General features: G+C 41.8%; 2 protein-coding genes and 1 long non-coding RNA gene across 3 annotated transcripts; 2 read left to right on the top strand and 1 right to left on the bottom strand.

Moving 5' to 3' along the window:
• Positions 1-1,024: 1,024 nt before the first annotated feature.
• Positions 1,025-4,042, top strand: egr2a (early growth response 2a). The gene is made up of 2 exons (XM_004076982.5): positions 1,025-1,383; positions 1,514-4,042. The coding sequence occupies exons 1-2, from the start codon at positions 1,215-1,217 to the stop codon at positions 2,530-2,532; spliced, it is 1,188 nt and encodes a 395-aa protein (XP_004077030.1). The 5' UTR covers positions 1,025-1,214; the 3' UTR covers positions 2,533-4,042.
• Positions 4,043-5,243: 1,201 nt separating this feature from the next.
• adob (2-aminoethanethiol (cysteamine) dioxygenase b) lies at positions 5,244-7,309 on the bottom strand. The gene has a single exon (XM_020709337.3). The coding sequence runs from the start codon at positions 6,979-6,981 to the stop codon at positions 6,211-6,213; it is 771 nt and encodes a 256-aa protein (XP_020564996.2). The 5' UTR covers positions 6,982-7,309; the 3' UTR covers positions 5,244-6,210.
• Positions 7,310-11,612: 4,303 nt separating this feature from the next.
• LOC144984137 (uncharacterized) lies at positions 11,613-17,668 on the top strand. The gene is made up of 2 exons (XR_013647802.1): positions 11,613-17,146; positions 17,344-17,668. It is a non-coding gene; the product is annotated as an uncharacterized LOC144984137 (long non-coding RNA).
• Positions 17,669-18,489: the final 821 nt, after the last annotated feature.

The raw sequence follows: 18,489 nt of genomic DNA on the forward strand, positions 1-18,489 counted from the left end.
TGTGGGCACTGATGCACTGAGTAAGTCTTGAATCTGACTGGGTGAAAAGCGGCTTTGCACCAAACCAAGATGAAATGTCAAATCCAGCTGGTTCACGTTGATCACATGAACGGTTGAAGAGTTATGGTAGGTCAAAGAGTGTGTCACTTTGGCGTCGCCATAAAAAGTATGGCTTCAGATTTTCTCAGAAAAGTAGAAAACATGGCTTTCCTTCTCAAAAAGCCATAACGGACTGATGCTGAGAAGATATTTCCTCCTTCCACATTTAAAAACCATCAATATTTGGTGCAAAAACAGAGCAGCACATATAGCTGAATCCACGTTTTCCCACCTCTTCACTTCAGTGACTCAGAAACTAAATTTGACTCCATTGTAGCGTCATTAAGCATAAATGTGTCTCCTATAAAGACATGGTTTTCCAACCTTTTTAGGGTTTCCTCTATGAAAACTATTACATAGGTCAAGATGTAAAAACCTAGAAATACACATTTTCTTAAATTTAAGTTTGTGTTTTTTATTTTCCTTACATTTATTAAATTACACCCCCCCCCCCCCCCCATCCTGGAAGAAAATCAAACCTAAATGCTGTTTAAACACTTTTATTTGATCCATTTTTGCTCGAGGAAAGCAGCTTTCCGGGGAAACGAGCTGTTTGGATAATTATTCTCCCGCTAATCACCTCATCTATCTCTGGCGGCCAACAATAGCCGCGCGCAGTCAGAGCAGCGATCTGTTCCTGACAAGCAGCAGGGATAACAAATGGGTCTGCGCAGTCAGTGTGTGGGCTCAGCTGGCACAAACACGGCCCCGTTCAGCCCCGATCACCCGGATAACGGCCATATATGCCGCCGGAGCTCCTGTCACCTCACCGGAGCATCCTTTTATGGAGGCCGGAATTCCGCATGCCTCCGCTCCTCGTTTTTTCTAAAAACACAAACAAAAAAGAAAAAAAAACAGTGAAGGATGAGAATTAACCATTTCCACCAAACGGATGAGTTTGAATACATTTGCATTACTTTTTTTCGGCCGTCGTCATGGTTATCTCCACCAAAGAGTTCCCCCTTCTTTTCCTTTTTTCCCAAAGTCAAGTCCATATTTGGTGAATGACGTCACGGGAACCCCAGAGATTCCCTTTAAAACCCTCGCAGCGCCTTCTGGGAGCTGTTTGAAGGAGATGAGAGGCGCGTCTGGAGCGCAAGCTCACAGTCAGCAGAATGGCCGCTAAAGCGCTGGATGAAGTCGCCGCGTCTTTACGCAGCATCATAGACGCCATTCCTAAGGATGCGTACGCGGTGGAGGGGGGGCCCACTCCCCAAACAGCTGTGGTTTTCAAAGAGGAGCCTGCTGGGGAGGAGGATGACGAGAGGCCGAACGAGGCGGGCGGTGAGCGGCTGTCAGCTACTGGGGCTCACCTTTGTTTGGTCCATGTGATGATGATGATGATGATGATAATGATGATGATAAAATGAAAAAGGTCAGAACCTGACAGAGTGTGTGTGTTTGTGTGTCTCAGGTGATCGTCTGCAGCTCCACAGCGACTTGGCACAGTACGTTGCAACTTTACGCGCGCACCCCGTGGCGTTCAGCGGAAAGTTTTCGGTGGACTCCAGGTGTGCAGGTGGGCAGTGGACGCCGGGGGACGTCTGCGTTCTCAGCGCTGACATCACCACCGCGGGGCCCGAAGCGGTGTCCGGATCTCCCGCAGCATCACCTGGCATTTACGCACCAGGAGGAGGAGGAGAGGCGCAAAGCAGCATGGCGCACGGACAACCAGGCATCAGCCACATGTACGGGCCCCCTCACCCCCACCCACATTCTGACCCGCCCTACTCCTGCGGCGGGGACATGTACCAGGACCAAACAGCAGGGGCTTACCTGGCTCCATCCACCTGCGCAGGGCCCTACCACCAACACCAGCCCTATAACTCCGCCCCCAAACCACCTGTTGATGGCGCGCTGCTCTCCATCATACCTGAATATGGAGGCTTTTATCAGCAGAGCTGCCAGAGGGACATCCAGGCCGCTTTTCCCGACAGGAAGTCCCTGGCGTACCCGCTGGAGTCTCTCAGGGTGGCCCCGCCCCTCACACCGCTCAACACTATCAGGAACTTCACGCTCGCGGCGCCATCCTCCGCCGCAGAGGGCCCGATGGCCGCCGCCTTCCCCGCCCACCAAAATCTCCCGCTCAGGCCCATCCTAAGACCCAGAAAGTACCCGAACCGACCCAGTAAGACGCCCGTGCACCAGAGGCCGTACCCATGCCCGGCCGAGAGCTGCGACCGCAGGTTCTCCAGGTCGGACGAGCTGAGCCGCCACCTGCGCATCCACACCGGCCACAAGCCCTTCCAGTGCCGCATCTGCATGAGGAACTTCAGCCGCAGCGACCACCTCACCACGCACATCCGCACGCACACCGGGGAGAAGCCCTTCTCGTGCCAGCAGTGCGGGAGGAAGTTTGCGCGCAGCGACGAGAGGAGGAGGCACATGAAGATCCACCTCAGGCAGAAGGAGAAGAAGGCCTGCGCGTCCTAACCATTGACTGCCGCACCGACATCTCAGCAGAAGCGCCCAAACATTCAGAACTGTTTACAGAACGTGGTTCCATGGTTTCCAAACACTCCTAACTTTCTCTCAGGGATTCAAAGGTGGAGATCTTTGTGGAGGATGCGGGATGAGGAGCAGAACCTGCTCTCCATAGAGCAGCTGTGAATGAAAACAAAAGAGGTTTCAACTTGGCCCCATTTATGCTAAAAATTAACTGCCATGCTGTAAAAACAAAAACAAAAAAAACAGTCTGAATGACAGTTGCCTCAGTGTTTACCTTTTACTTGTTTATTTGGGGCTGTAATTCCACGACCGACCGCAAGGTGGCGAGCACGAATCTTTGGCGTGCTGATGTAGCAGACATGCTAATGTCTGAAACTGGTGTAGGGCGTTATTTTGATGATTAAGAAATGTCTAAAACTGATCAAAATCTTTCTCTGCCTACATATAAATTCAGTCCATGAAAAAAACTTTATTTTTAACCGTTAAGAAGTTATACTGTTAGCTGTGTTGTGGTGGTGATGTGGCTTGCTAGCTACAAACGATTTACACGTGACTTTTAGCTGATTCTCGACCAACCCAGCCCTGGATAATGATGTCCTTGGATCCAAAAGATGACAATACTTCTGCAATAATCACATTAGCTAAATTATTAACTGCAAAGCTTATAAACTGATTAAGTTTTAAGTAGAAGCATAAGTTCTCTGAATAATAATTTATCAGCAACAAACTGAGAATAGCTACCTTTTTTTTAAATCTTGAAATTATCTATTTTTCAGGTAAGACTTTTGTAAAACAAAACAAAAAAAAGAATATCTCAACTTGTGTTTTAAAAAACTTTTATGATTAGACACTTGGCTGCTTGAGGTGAGGTTCAAGCTAGTATTCCTAATCAGTTGTTTTACCGCTTTTGTTGATTTTCTATTACTTTCGGGTACCATCTTTACACAGGCAAGCTCGTTTAACCCTTAAACACAGGAGATGTCGCTAGCGACACCAAAATAAAAATGTTAACATGACAACATAACTTTCCATTAATGCGATCAACATGAATCAGCAAAGAAAATCATGGTTTAAAGTGTTGCAAATCAGCACTAGGCTGCTTCTCTGCTTCAGAATGACTTGAATTGCGTAAACATTTCAAGAGTTACGGTAGCCGAAAGATTGTCAACACTGGAGTTAAAAATCTGCTTTAAAAAGGGGTTAAAGAAAAATGTGAAAAAACACCTGAGAAGTTTCACAAATGTGGGCTTCAGCGTGGCACGCCACTGCGTGGAAATGCCTAAAACCAGACCGGCGGTAATACTGATGCCATCAAATACAAGCAGCACAATGTTATTGTTCTAATACAGGTCACACATTGCAAGGACTGCCAACAGGATAAAGGAAAGCTTGTTTTTTTGTGATGTTTTTGTTTTGGGTGACCGAACAGCCTTTTTGAAATCTGTTGAAAGTCGAATAAAAAACATGCAAACTGGGGGGTAAAAAAAGCCTAAAACGTGGATGTCTTTGTGTTTTTAGGATGTTTTATGCAAACAGAATGAGCACTAAAGCAACTGATGCTTCTTTTCTGTGGAAAGTACATATTATTAGTTGAATTGTGGTGCCGATCCATTGACTAGTCAGCAAGGTGTAGAAATAGTTTGAATTTAGGCCAGAAATACTATTAATCCAACTTTTACATTTTTATACCACTCAAAAAAAGCCTATGTGGCAATAACAAAGAGAACCGTAAGATCATAACATCCAGAGCTATAATGGATTTTTAAAAGACGTCACTGTGAATCTAAGCAGTAAACAAGCAGAATCACTATCATGTTTATACTTTACACATAAGAAATGATAGACTTTTACTAGTAATCTTAAGCAAAAAGTAGTCTATTTAAGTGTACTTGATTTATAGTAAAAGTGAGGCAGTATACTTGACATTTACTTTTTGTATACTATATATTATATATGTAAACTCAAAATGTTCTAAACTAGTCTAAAGAATTATTCAGTTAGTATACATCCTACAAGTACATGGTCTATACTTGAGTAAACCTATTAGAATACATTTCCAGTGCACTACTTTTTGCTAACAGTACACACAAGGCATCAATATTAAAGCTTTGCTTCAAAACTAAACCTGGAAAGTTAAGAAAAGATACATTTAGGATGAGAAATCCCTTTTATCAGAATGGAGCAGAGCAGCGAGCTTGTGACCCGCCCACAGCACACATACAATATTTTACGAACTCCATTTCTTTCATCTCCTGATCGACAGTGATTTGAAACCAGAAATACTCCGAAATGCAATTTTAATACCGTTTTTCCACACTGTAAGGTTCACTTAAATAAAAAACCTCGATTTCCTATAAAAAAACAACAGCGCCGTTCATTGACGGTGTGCCCTATAATGCGGAAAATATGGTATATGTCCTCTAACATCACAGAAACGCGACAAGAATATGTTAAAAAACCGAAAAGTATCAGAGTGGGTTTTAAACATTAGATAATTTGTCCAAAAATGTTGGGATTAGCAGTCCTGCCTGAGAAAACACACTTGCCAGATGTTTTTCCTATTCCCCACTAGGTGGCAGCAGTGAGAGCTTCAAAGTTTCACTATAACTTTGGAAACACGAAATTCTCAAAAAATCCCACTTTCTTTCCCACAAGAAAACATTTCAATATTTAAAATAGTTTAAATGACACCTAAACACATTCATAAACTTTATTTTGGAATCACACTGACAGCTTAATATTGCAACCTAGCTATACAAAGACAAAAAGAACCTTCATTTCTATAAGATTGTGCTGAAAGGCTGATTTTGTGCACATCTTTTAAACAAACAAATCAGCTAAACAAGTCACAGGCACTTCCCTGAGGATGCAGCTCTTCTCAGAGGAAAAAAAAAATCAATAAAACATGGTATTTGAAGTGTTACAATTTCAGAAATTTGCCATATCATTTCTACAGCTGATGGAAGGAAACGTCACAGGGAGACTAGTAAAACCGAGCCAATCACTTTCTCCAAAGAGCAGACAGGTTAGAAGCTGCAGAGCAAAGATATTCACCGATGCAAAATCTGTTCATGCAGATTTCAAAGAGCAGCAGAAACAGATGATTAAATAAAGTCCACCCGTCAATTTAACATGGAAAAATAAAGCAGGAAACGAGCAAAACAAGCCCTTCTGATCTTTCTTGAATGCAGCACTATTAACCTGCACTGGCACGTTTCTTGGCAAAACCACCCTAACCACCCTGCTCCTCACATCCTGCAGGGCTCTGCTTTTTGTAGCTTTTCAAATTAAAAGCTTGAATGATTAAACCAACGAATCAAGCAGCTCCTTCATTTTTAAATGTCTTTTGGAAGCCATTTCAGGTGATTAAAGCTGAAAAATGAAGGTTAAAAGACCCTCTTTAGCAGTTAGGAATTTTGTGATGTCGTTTCCTTTTTAGATCCGGAAGGCCTCCGTGTGCTGCAGAGGTCAGTTGAGAGAAATTGGGACAAACACAGGGGGTCTATGATCAGATCAGATGGAGGGGGTGTGCTTTGCATCATCTCAGACTTCTTGGGGATGCTGATGATGCATTCACGGAGAGTCTCTGAGGCCCCAAACCCGACCTGGCTTTGGTGCCACCAGGAGCCTTCCTGATCCAACAAGCTGCGTGCAGCGGGGGAGTCAGCTGGAGGAGAGGCTGACCTCGGGACCCGGGTACGGCTCCCCACCGCACCAGAAATGAGAGGGCTGCGAGATCTCCATGAGCCAGACCTCCTTGTCCTTCTGTTCCGGGCCTGTCGGCTCGGTTTCTGACAGAACCTTGAAATAGTGACAGTCTCTGCCCTCGTCCTGGTCGTACGGGGGGGCCAGGATATCCATGAACGCCGTGGGGCCGTCAACGGCGTCGATCTGATGGAGGTTGTCCCGGTCGGGAGAGAGCACGCACGGGCCGCTCTCCTCCGTGTACTCCGCCGTGGAGCGCAGCACCGACCTCCGCAGCGCGCCCATCTGCGCCGGGGGCAGCGCGGGCGCCGCCTGCGGGCCACCGGCCGGCCGCTCCAGCCGGTCGAAGCAGCTGATGCGGACCTTGCCGTACAACACTTTGAGCATCCCGTGCATCCCCGGGTGGTCATGGAGGGGGATGGAGGCGCCGCTCTTCAGCAGGAACACCCCCATGCTGAACTGGTCCGTCTCGCAGATATGCATGTAGGTGACCGGGGCCGCGCCGGGGTGGTAGAGGGCGGCACGCGGGGAGCCGTCATCGGACCTCCGCGGAACAAGGTTCAGGTCTGAAGCCCGCACTTCCGTCATAAGGCTCTTCAGTTTGCCCTGGTTCTCCAGGAAGGTTTTGTTGGGCTCCTCACCGAGCCGCGGCGGGCTCCTGAAGGTCACCAGAGCCTGTCGAGCTATTCTCTGGACGATGGAGCTCATGGTGCTGTCCGCGGGTATCATACCGAAGCGAGCCCGGATCCACTGGCCGTTTGTTTGTTTGCTACTAAGCTAGCTCTTCTCAAAGATCGTTTATACTAAAGACGCCCTCTCGGAGAATAATAATAATGAAGAAACTTCAGTGATTCAAGTGACTTTAACAATATTTTAAAAATAATCAGGTATTTCAAAAAACTTTGATAAACCCCTTTTACCTAAACTTCGCTAAACATACAATATATTTTTTATCAAACGTAGAAATGAAATTAAAGTGTTTGTACGGAAATACGCACAGAAATAAAGTTCAAAACCCTGCTTGATGTTTCTAATTTGGAGTATATAAAATATAAGCAATAGTAAATTTCGTATCTTGGGAGTAAAAGACAAACGTTTTCGAATGAATTTTCAAAATAGCAGAATATCGTGTAATAATAGCGGAGTGAGAAGTCCTGTTTTTTTCAACCAGCTCTGACGATGCCCAGTTCACTCAGATTATAGTCTTTCACGTGCTCATTCATTCTTGTGTTTTCACTGTGACCGCGCAACGGTCTGTGTGTAGGTAAACTAACGCAAAAGCACACTTTCGTGTGCATTCATAAACTTGGGTGGGATTACATCCCCACAAACCCTTCAGCCTGCTCGAGTATAGTACCCCATTTTTAAACAAGTGTCAAACACGTACGCACCACACAGAGCTCCAAGCCATACCACGAGAGTTGTGGGAAGTGTAGTCGATTACAAAATCTTTCCCGGCTTCCTAACGCTAGACACATTTTTGATAGTTAAAAACACACTATCTTAGTTTTTGTTATATTTTCAGTTGTACAGATAAAATTAACATGTTAGTTTATTTATTTGCTGGTGCACTACACTACCCAGCATGCCATGGAATGTTTTATCTGGGATCTTTGGACCTCAAACACTCTGGACGTCTACAATCAATATAATACTTATGGCGTATAGAAACATACATTTTCTGAAATTTATATGAAATGAGCCTATAAAACTAATAATTTGTTACACAAATCAATGTTACTTAATAAAATATCTCATCTTAATGAAAGTTATCATGTTGGATGTCACTCAGATTAGTGTTATGGTTCCTATAATACAGCTTCAATTTATTCTGTTTTAGTTGTTTTTACCAAACACTGATGCTAATTTAAAAATGATTTATAGTTGCTGAGCCCTCTACCAACAATTAACAGAATTTCACCCATAGTTAATTAACACACAAAAACAATATAATTAATTAAAAAAACAATGTAAGCACTAGTAAGTAAAACAACCTTTGACCTCTGGACCCAAGGTTGCATGAACACCCACTCTAATGAAAATTGTGTTTTTAACTTGTTCTTCTAGCAATTTCCTCACAATGAAAGACATATATATATATATATATATATATATATATATATATATATATATATATATATATATATATATATATATATATATATATATATATATATATATATATATATATATATATATATATATATATATATATATAAACAAGCTTTAAATGGCAGTTATGACAATTTTTAAAATTTAAATCGTAGTGAATCTGGAGCAGATAAAAAAAACAAAACAGTTTAATATAGATTTCAGACGTGACGTAGAAACTGTGATGGACCTGCCAAACTCTCCTTGGTCCACTATATTCCATAATCCACTTGCAAAAAAATAAATCCATTAATGTCTTCGTTTCCTCATCCGAGCCGGCACCTGGCTCTTAACCGTATGTCTGGATATTGTTTGCACCAGTAATGTTAGGTTGGGGTTGTGAGGGGCTGTAAGCTAGAGGGAGAGAGTGTAAACAAAGGGATTGTGGGAAGTAAGTGGAGACTTACTTCTTACCAATGGTCTGGCTCGCAACTCAGAGCCGAGTTTCTGATAAAGTACTGCCAATCATTATATAGGACCATTTTTTTGGGGGAAAAAATCAATATCTTTTTTGAAAGTAATAATAATATTACAATAAATAGAAAAAAGAAAGGCTTTAAGTGTGCCTCATAGTGTGAAAAATAATGTAGCATGATTTCTTTTGAGTTTATTTTATTTTTTTTAGTTTCTGACTTAAATCTCAGTCTTTTTGTCAGTTTATAGGCCTTAGCTTGTTTCTAACTGTATTGCTTTCACTTCTGTTATTTAACATCTTTTTGATCATTACACTTTTGCTATTAAATTCATCTTTAACTAGGATTAGTATAGACAATAATTTACTGGAAAAAAGCAAGATAAATTTGAATCAAGAAAGTAATACTTTCTCTTCCATTCTCTGATCAGCCTGTCAGGCTGGCCTCGACACCCTCTATAGGAATACATTCAAACCATGTGATTGAAGCTACAGCCATCTCAAGGACAAGAACATCTCCATCCATGGAGAAATCACCCTCTCCCACGCAGCTTAGAGCTTCTCAGCTTCCATTCTGCATCCCATAACAACCTCTTCACCACCCACCCACTCACAATGTGACACAAAAGCAGCCTGAGCATGTGCGCGGTAACAGCGTGCAGCGTCACAGCTCTTCTTAAGCAGCATGCTTTTATTAGCAGGAAGTGAAGGCTGAAAATAGACGCTGTGATTCAGAGAGCGACCCTGATGAGCAGGCAAACTCTGGATGCCCTGCGTGGGTCTTTATCCAAATCAAATAAACACAGCGAACTGTTGTTGTGCAACAGGCGCTTGGTGTCCGGCTGAGCCTCTCAGACACTGAAACAGGCAACCTTGTTTATTTATGACATGGGTGTAAACAGCACAAACATTCTGCTGTTTGTCAGATGACAGATGCTCTGCGATGTTTGCTGCTGTGTAAAGTCTGGTCTCCATCCTCTTTCTAATAAATGTGACCCACTTTTGCTTTATTCATTGAGAGCCTTGACTGGATCTATTACACAAATAGTTTGAGATCAAGTGTTCCGCTTTGATTATATCTAAACAGTTTGTGTCATTCTGTCGCTTTGGTTCAAAACAAACATCAGTGTGAGGACAGAGCGAGTACAATCCATCTACACTAATTTTATACCAATATAAGTAAATAAAATATAATTTATTCCTGTTAAATTTTGAAACAAAACACTTTTAAGCAGTGAAAAAAATCGGCTTCATAAGTAAATATTTTACTCAGTTATCTCAGTTTTTTGGATTGTCTGTTTTTACTTTTTTCTTTTAATCATTTAGATGTAGTAATAATAACACAGCAGAGTTTCAGAAAATTGCTCAGTTTGATGTGTTATCTAAAATGCATCTGTATTTGTTGGTTAACGCACTCATTGTTGGATTAGGTAACAAAAAAGGGTAAAAAAATTCATTTTTTCAATCAAACAGCCTTAAGAAAGTTTTGGTGGTCTAAAGCTACGGACTCGCTGCTTATGTGATGCACGTTGAAACACACAGTTTTGAAATCTGTGTTCCCACCAGACAAGCAGGGAGGGGCTTCTTCTTCTTCTTCTTTCTTTTTCTACTGTTTACTAGCGCATGTCCGCTACCTACAGTTGGAAGAGGCTTGGTGCAAAATGTCGAAGCTAATCTTTTTATCCAGGCTTTTTCTTTCACAGCTGTATTCCGATATACGAAAAACTTGATGTCATAAAATTACAACAAACCGCAATCATTAAAGACGCCATCCATACGTCACCCAGTCACTGATTTGTCAAAGTTCGATATGGTTTAACTTTCAATGCATGTTCAATGGCTGTGCATTTTGTATGTAAAGCCCAAAAACGGCTGTAGAAACATGCGTAGCTACGCGTGAACATTGCAATTGCAATTGCACATGCACATTTACATGGACTTTTCATTGGGAGTGGTCGGTGGAATGTGTGTTACTGAGGGGGGGTATGAATGTAGCTTGAGTTTGGGGGTCTACAGAAAGAAAAACATAAGCAATAATATAATCTACAAAAGAACCTGCTCAATCTCTTTTGAGTTCACGGTACAAAATACTTTGGAGATAAAATTTCCACATTAAGAAGTTGATTCAGGTGGAAAACATTCCAGACATTTCTCAGCATTCCAAAGAACAGAACTTCCAGAAACAGAATCCGATGGAGCAAATCTTATATAACCCGCAAATAAAAAAAAACTGTGTGTGGATGTGATTCCACAGGGGTCAGTTTGCATCCTAAACATGGAGGTAAAATACCTCATAAAGCAAGGTTGAGGTGGACAACCCAAATGTTTGCAAAATAGATGCTCTTTTATTAACTTTCCCTTAGTTATCAAAGTGTTATAGGGTCAGACATCTGCTTTAGGTTCTGGGGGAACAACCACAAAAGGTCCACAACATGACGAATGCACACCAAAGACAATAAAGAACACAGTTTATTGAAAGTAAATAAACAGTCTGTGTCATGTAAAGCAAAAATGAAATAATTACTGTGCTGGTTCAAACAGACAAATATAAAGGGATTGGAACCTTGGCCAAACATGAAAAAAGTCAGGGAAAAAGCTGACCCACTAACCCAGAAGAGTCAACGGAATCAGCAGCCTAATTAAATCTAACTATTCAAGAGAAATAAAAGAAACAAATCAAGACTACCAAGACCCAACCACAAACTAAAATAAAGCCCAGCTATATCAGACAAAGGAAAAAAAGTGTGTGTATGTGTGTGTGTGTGTGTGTGGGGGGGGGGGGGGGGGGGCACCCACTTCCAGCTCTGTGCTACTATATCTGTACTACTCTCTTGGGAGTTGGGTCATCTAGACCCACTAGACAGTGCTCTGAACCTTTTTCTTTGATGATTTGTGATCTTCACTGGTGTCCATGGATTACATGAAATCTTTCCACCTTCATCCACCTTTGTTATGGTAGGGAGAACACGTCGATGTGAGGGTGGGGTCATCTAAGATAGCACAAGGGTTAAATACCCAGCAGGTGCTGATCAAGATTACCAGGTGAGCAGAATGACAGGACAGGGTAAAATCAGGCAGCAAGACATGACATAAAGTGGACATAAAATAGGACACTAAATTCAGCCTAGCAAGGGCCAGTTTGTAAAAATATTCTGAAACATAAGAACTGGTCGTTGGCGCAAAAACAAATGTTGGGGATCAATGCAATAGATAGAGTAAGAGCGCTGGAGCAAATGCAGAGCCCTGACCTTAACCCTTGTGCTATCCTAGGCACTTTAACATTGGGAGTTGGGTCATCTAGACCAGTGTTTTTCAACCTTTTCTGAGCCACGGCACACTTTAACCTTAAAAAAAATCCCGCGGCACACCAGCATCCAAAAATTAAAAAAAAAGGAGAAACTCATAGTCTGTATTGATCTATAGCCCCTCCGCAATCTCACATGCATTTTTGAGATAATTGTTGCAGAAAAAGCTGGAAACTGCAGCTGTTTTTTTCTAAAAGATGCAATAAAAGATAAGTTAGAAGATTTAAAAACAGTTTGATGTGTGTTCGTTGGTTTCAAGACGTTTAACAACAGATCTCCGTATGCGCTGTCACTCTCACAACCCAATGCATCATGGGAGATGTAGTGCATAAAACGGCCGAAGATTGCTTTTCGGAGCTTCATTGTTTTGTTCACTTGTTCCACGGTCTGATACCGGATTCTGTGGAAAGCTACACCGCTAAAGACGAGCTTTAGCTGCTATTTTTTTTAGAACTGAGCGACTTTACGAGCTAAATCGGGACAAGGAAGTGAAGATTTTAACCACTTCTGATTGGTCAGACTAATGACATGTGATTAAGGCTTCAAGAATGATTGGCGGAGACAGTTAAAGGGACGGGACTTTTCCAAAATACAGCCGAAGGTGCAGCTGAATCGCGGTACCTTATCAAAATGTCTTTAATAAAATAAAATAAACGCAAAGAAAAAGTATTTTATGATCTTTTATATTCCTAACTCCTCAGTGTTTTATCAGGGCCTGTTTGGATGAACAGAGAGCTGAAATCATGGAGATGGAAAATGTTTTTAGATCAGTTAATGAGGGCAATTTCCCACGGCACACTTGACCATCTCTCACGGCACACTAGTGTGCCGCGGCACACTGGTTGAAAAACACTGCTCTAGACCCACTAGACAGTGCTCTGAACCTTTTTTCTTTAATGATTTGTGATCTTCACTGGTGTCCATGGATTACATGAAATCTTTCCACCTTTATCCACCTTTGTCATGGTAGGGAGAACACGTCAATGGAAGGGTGGGGTCATCTAAGATAGCACAAGGGTTATAGAAGGTCTGACTTGCAAACTGTGTCTTCTTTGACATGGAGGCTGAGCCAAGACACTCATTCCATTGCAGCACACACTTGGCGTTGGGTTATCCATAAGGCCAATGAGACTGATTTGATTAGGGAAAACCAAACGCATGGTTTCAAATGAAAAACATTTTGTCAACAGTTTACACTTTATCACTGGTGATGCCACTGGAGACACCTAAATAACACACGCTCTTGAACATCCTGTGAATCTTAGACCTGTTACGCCAGGGGTAACAGCTCAGACTTTTTACCGTTGCATGTTCTGTTCTAGGTTCTTTTTGAGTGACCTTGGTTCAGTCATAGTCTAGCATTGTCAATCTGACACTGAACACTCACGTCTTTCTGAAGATGAGAAAGAAAAACTCCACAGCAAAAAAAGACAAACATACTGAAACGTTTAACCACTGTGGGGCACATTTATTTACACACACACATGTGCCATTTCTTGATTTATTTTCTTGATCCTGTTGTGTTGTTTTTTCTGGTAGCCTCCTCTGTGATTGCCTCAGGGTAAGATATAGGAAAGATGTTGGGTTTGATGAACACTTTGATTGGGAAAAAGGCAGCATAAAAGGTAGCTGAGGTTTGCGTGCTGCTGTTCCCCTGACACTTTGCTTGAGTGGATCCAAATGTGTTCTTTGAGAGAGACCTCGGTCCACAGGGTATAGACAGGAAGCTGGATTTTGGAAGCCACATAATCCCTCAGGAACTTTCACATGCAGACGCAGACACCACAAGTAGCCTTGGATTTTCTGGGGGGGAATTTAGTGGTTTTTGTGTTCAATACTCCTAGTAGAAATTCAGCAACAGTTCCACCGAGAATCTGCTGGCAGATTTGCCTGTGAGAGTGTGAAACCTCCACCTCTGAGGCTGTAAATTGATCCCTGCTGTCTGTGTGGTGTGTCTCTGACACTCCCAGAGCGTCTGTGGTCGCAGAAATCTGTTATCTGCAGCCCATGTGGCTTGTGACGGAGGCCGGCCTGCAGGCTTACAATCTGTAGATGGTGACAGTGATACGGCTGCGCGACCGCTACCAACAACCCTTTTCTTTCTGCAGAGGGCACGCCACGTCAAAGAGGATGACTTCACGGCCGAGAGCGTGGACAAAAAGATTGTCGTGTGAGCCATTTTTTGTGACGTACGCTGCAGCATCACCGTGTTTACTCTCTCCATGAAAGACCAACACATGCCAGGTTGATTTATTGACACACTGTGAAGCAGTGTGGAGATGATCAGGTTTTGATGATACTTTTATACTTTTGATTATGCATCGACTTGGTTCCATATATGAACATTGTGTGTCTTGTAATAACACTTGTGCTGAGCTAAATCACAAGTTTGTCTGTGTTTTCTTGTCTGTGCTGAGTTGTTTATGGAACAGAGGCATCTGTGGATTGCGGACTGGAGATGCGGACGCGACCATCCTTGACTGGCAGGAAAATCTACTGAATGACGTATTTTACATCTTTACGTGTTGTTCTGCTGTCTGCTTTGGGAGCAGAGAGAGACCAGATGACAGTGGAGCTTTCTGACCTGGTGTAGTCTGAAATGTTTTCCCTTTGCAAAGGTTTGAAATGTCATGCAGACTCTTATGTGATTTAGTTCTTTTCCCACTGCACATTAGATCTTTGGCGTCCTGAACCATTCCAACCCGCAAAGGCCATTACGCGGCCGCAACCGCAGTTAGCAACCATGACAGAACTAGTCATTTAACATTGTGCTGCAGAGTCCACTTCGTCTTCCTGGTATTTTCCCTCATAAGCAGATGAGCCTGAATTAGTTCAAGAAAAAGAGACACAAATTGAAGCTTTTAAAAGCTGTTTAAATAAAGCTTTCAAATGCAATTTTTTCAAAATTTCTTGAGCTAATTGTGAAAGAACCGTAAAATTGCAGTTAAAGTTAATACAGTCATTAAAAGTAAATTTTTAATAAATGAGGATGTTTATTTTTTCCGTATGTATTTTAAAATGTCCATAATTGTATACTACCATGGCAACCACGCAAACCTCAAGTGATTGGAGAGAAATGTTCATTTATATAAATCTGAACACCTGTACCACAACATTTTTAAGCTTCTCTGATCTTTTAATTTGACACATGGGGCCATCTTTAGTCCACATGTGAAATCACACATTCAAAGCTTACTGTGCCATGACTGTGGCAGTTGATCCACCGCCCTGTTTGTTTTCCATCTGGTTTTGTTTCTGATGTTTTAGCCCTGTCATCACCTGAAATCTCCTGCCTCAGCATATTATCTTGAGGATCAGAGAGAACCTGATCTAGACATTTGGATTTTAAAAGTTACATAAGAAGCATCTGAATTATGGTAAATGGTAAATGGCGTATACTTATATAGCGCTTTCTACCTTCTTTCGAAGGCCCAAAGCGCTTTACAGTCACAGTCCCATTCACCCATGCACACACACATTCACACACACACTCACACACTGATGGCGGCTCCGCTGCCAAACACTGGCGCCAACCTCCCACCAGAGGCAAGGTGGGGTTCAGTGTCTTGCCCAAGGACACTGCGACACATGGGCGTGCAAGGCGGGAATCAAACCTGCAATCTTACGATCATGGGTCGACCGCCCTACCGCTGCACAAACCCTCACACCCCAAATGTATGTTTTTGCTATAGCACTAGCACTAACTATGAAAAGCTTCCCCCAAACATAATTATAATACATAGTCCAGACTTATGGCTAGGTGGTCGGATATATGAAGATTTTGACTAGAAAGATTGTAAACTGAGATGCCAGTTGTGCAGATGAGATCCAAAATGTGACCATAGATGCGAGTGGGGAAATCGACATTTTGAATGATGTTGAAACACTGAAGTAAATCCAAGAAATCTGAAGCTGGTTTAGAGTAAACATATTTACAGTCAACAACACCCCATCTCCCTTCACAACTGAATTTGTGCTGGATTTGTTGATATAATGCTTGCATGCAGCTATGCAGCTTTCACCCATGAAAACCATTAAGCTCCCTCCACAGTTTTGTTCTTGTGTCAATACTGCTGGAAGAGCGGAAGTCTGCCAGCTCTGAAATGTGCAGTTGTCGATCAGGTCCTCTTTTTCTCTGTGGATTTGCTGAAGATTTCCTCTAAACGTCTCAAAGTAACTACATCTTAATGTAGAGAATCCTACAGTCACAGACTAAGTTTTTATTCAAACACGTTTTCTGAACTGAACTGATTTTGATTTAAAAAGGTTTGAAAATAAAAAATGACTTCACATGATGCTTTGTAGGTCGATACATCCCGATCTAGTTCAGCTGAATCTTGTTCCTGGTGTCTTTCGACAGCTGTTTGGTATTGATCATGGTGGAGAGGTTGCAGTCCGACTGTTTAAAGCTGTGGCCCGGTGTGTTTTAAATAGTAAATGATGTATAGCTGTATAGCACACGCTTATGGTGGCTCCTCTGCCGAACACCAGTCTTGTGCAAAAATGAAATGAAAAAGGAATCGAATCAAGGCGGGAATTGAACCTTCAATCTTCCGATGAGAAGTCGACTGCCCTGTAGCGCTGCACCATGGTCGGAGAAATAGCTCAAACAGGCGACAATGCAGGTAATAATTGGAGGATAGAAGAAATTCTTAAAGAAAAATCAAGAATTCTAAATATTTGTTTTCTGCTCTATTATCCAAATAAATTCTTTATAAACAAAACAATGTTTTTTTCCTGAACTCTTTTTAAAACTTTCTGTCTCTCACAGTTAATGTGTATCTATGATGAACATTACTGTCTTCTTATCTTTTTAAGTAAGACAACTCGAAGAATTTGTGACTAAAAATTTTTTTCATTCTATGCTATTGTGTTTTATACACAAAAAAGTTTCCAGCATGGGTCCTTGGGCAAGACTCTAACAATGTGGTCTCCAGCCTGGATACAGGTTGTGTCAGGAAGGGCATCCAACGTAAAAATCTCTGGCAAACCACCTGTGGCGACCCCTGAGGAGATATGCTGAAAGGTAAACACCATTAACAACATTTGTATTGGAGTGATTCTTCTTCACTGGTATGACTCAATGTGGAATGCTTTACAAGTATTTCAAAGATAAATATCAAACTAAATTTTCAAATGATCTTCTAAGTTTGAAGAGAAGCCATAAAACCTAAGACATGTCTTCATGATTCTGAGCTTTCAATCAACTTTTCCTCTTTTAAGCTTGGGACTTTGTGGAAGGTCATCAGGGAAGGACACGATGCTCAGAGATGACAACTGCTTCCATGTCCTGTCACACGCAAATGCAGAAAGAGCAACACACCCGGGACCAAATCGGCATACAGTTCCAAACCACAGCCTGTTTTTATTGCTCGCAACACTACAGTTATGTTGAATATCAAATCTGGCATGTTGTTTTTCTCTGTTCACGGGTTAAAGCATTTCCTTCAGTTTGATGTGATCCTGCTGCACTATGATCCACTGCGCCAAAAAGATCAGCTGAGTTAAAGATTCAGTCCAATAAAAAAAGTGTTTTTTGTGTTTTTAACATGTTGTTGTGGCTGAACATGTTGTGTTCTGGGGGGTATTCCAAAAAGCAGGTTATGCTAGCTCCCACGGTAAGTTCGAGGCTAAGGAAGCAGATAACCTCAGTTTTCGGTTCCAAAAAAGGAGGTATGTTTCAGGGTATGTCAAAATGCCACATAGCAACTCATGCTCTGAACATAACCTGGTCTGGAGCAGGTTTAGTTGAAGGTTAGTTTGTTTTCAGAGAGGTGAAGCAGCATGACGTGTCCATTTGAAGATGATTTAGTGGATGAAGAAGTTCAGATAATACTTTTTCCACCATGAGAGGGTGGATGTTGGAAAGATAAACCTTTTTTACTTTGATCTAACTTAATTATTTGCTTCAGTTAAGATAAATCATTTTTTTGAGTTCAGTAAACCTAAAAATAAAACGTAGTTATCAGACAGTTATTTTACTTTCATGTGATAAACATGAAATCACCTTTAGAGTTCAATAAAATAAAGAATCACAAAAACTGCACAAAAAACTTTTTGCCAAAGCGTCTGTTTTATTGTCTTTGCACCCGTTTTTTTTTAGACTTTAATACTTTAGGCTTGTGTTCCAAATTCATAGTTTGCTGGAACATGGTGCTGCTTACTAAAAGAATTTAAAAGAATCCTGGCGACAGATTTTGGTTGAGGCCTTCATTTCCCATCATGTTTGAGTGAACCACTGATTTTTATTTCTATATCTGCATTGACAACCAATTTGAGTGTTTGATTTCTGTTCTCTCACCCATGTACTTGATGTCAAAGTGTCTTTGAGCAAGACACTGCACCCCACATTACTGCTGGTGGACTGGT

Source organism: Oryzias latipes, chromosome 15, assembly GCF_053564925.1.
Source record: "Oryzias latipes strain Hd-rR chromosome 15, Olatipes_Hd-rR_3.1".
NCBI classification, from domain to species: domain Eukaryota; kingdom Metazoa; phylum Chordata; class Actinopteri; order Beloniformes; family Adrianichthyidae; genus Oryzias; species Oryzias latipes.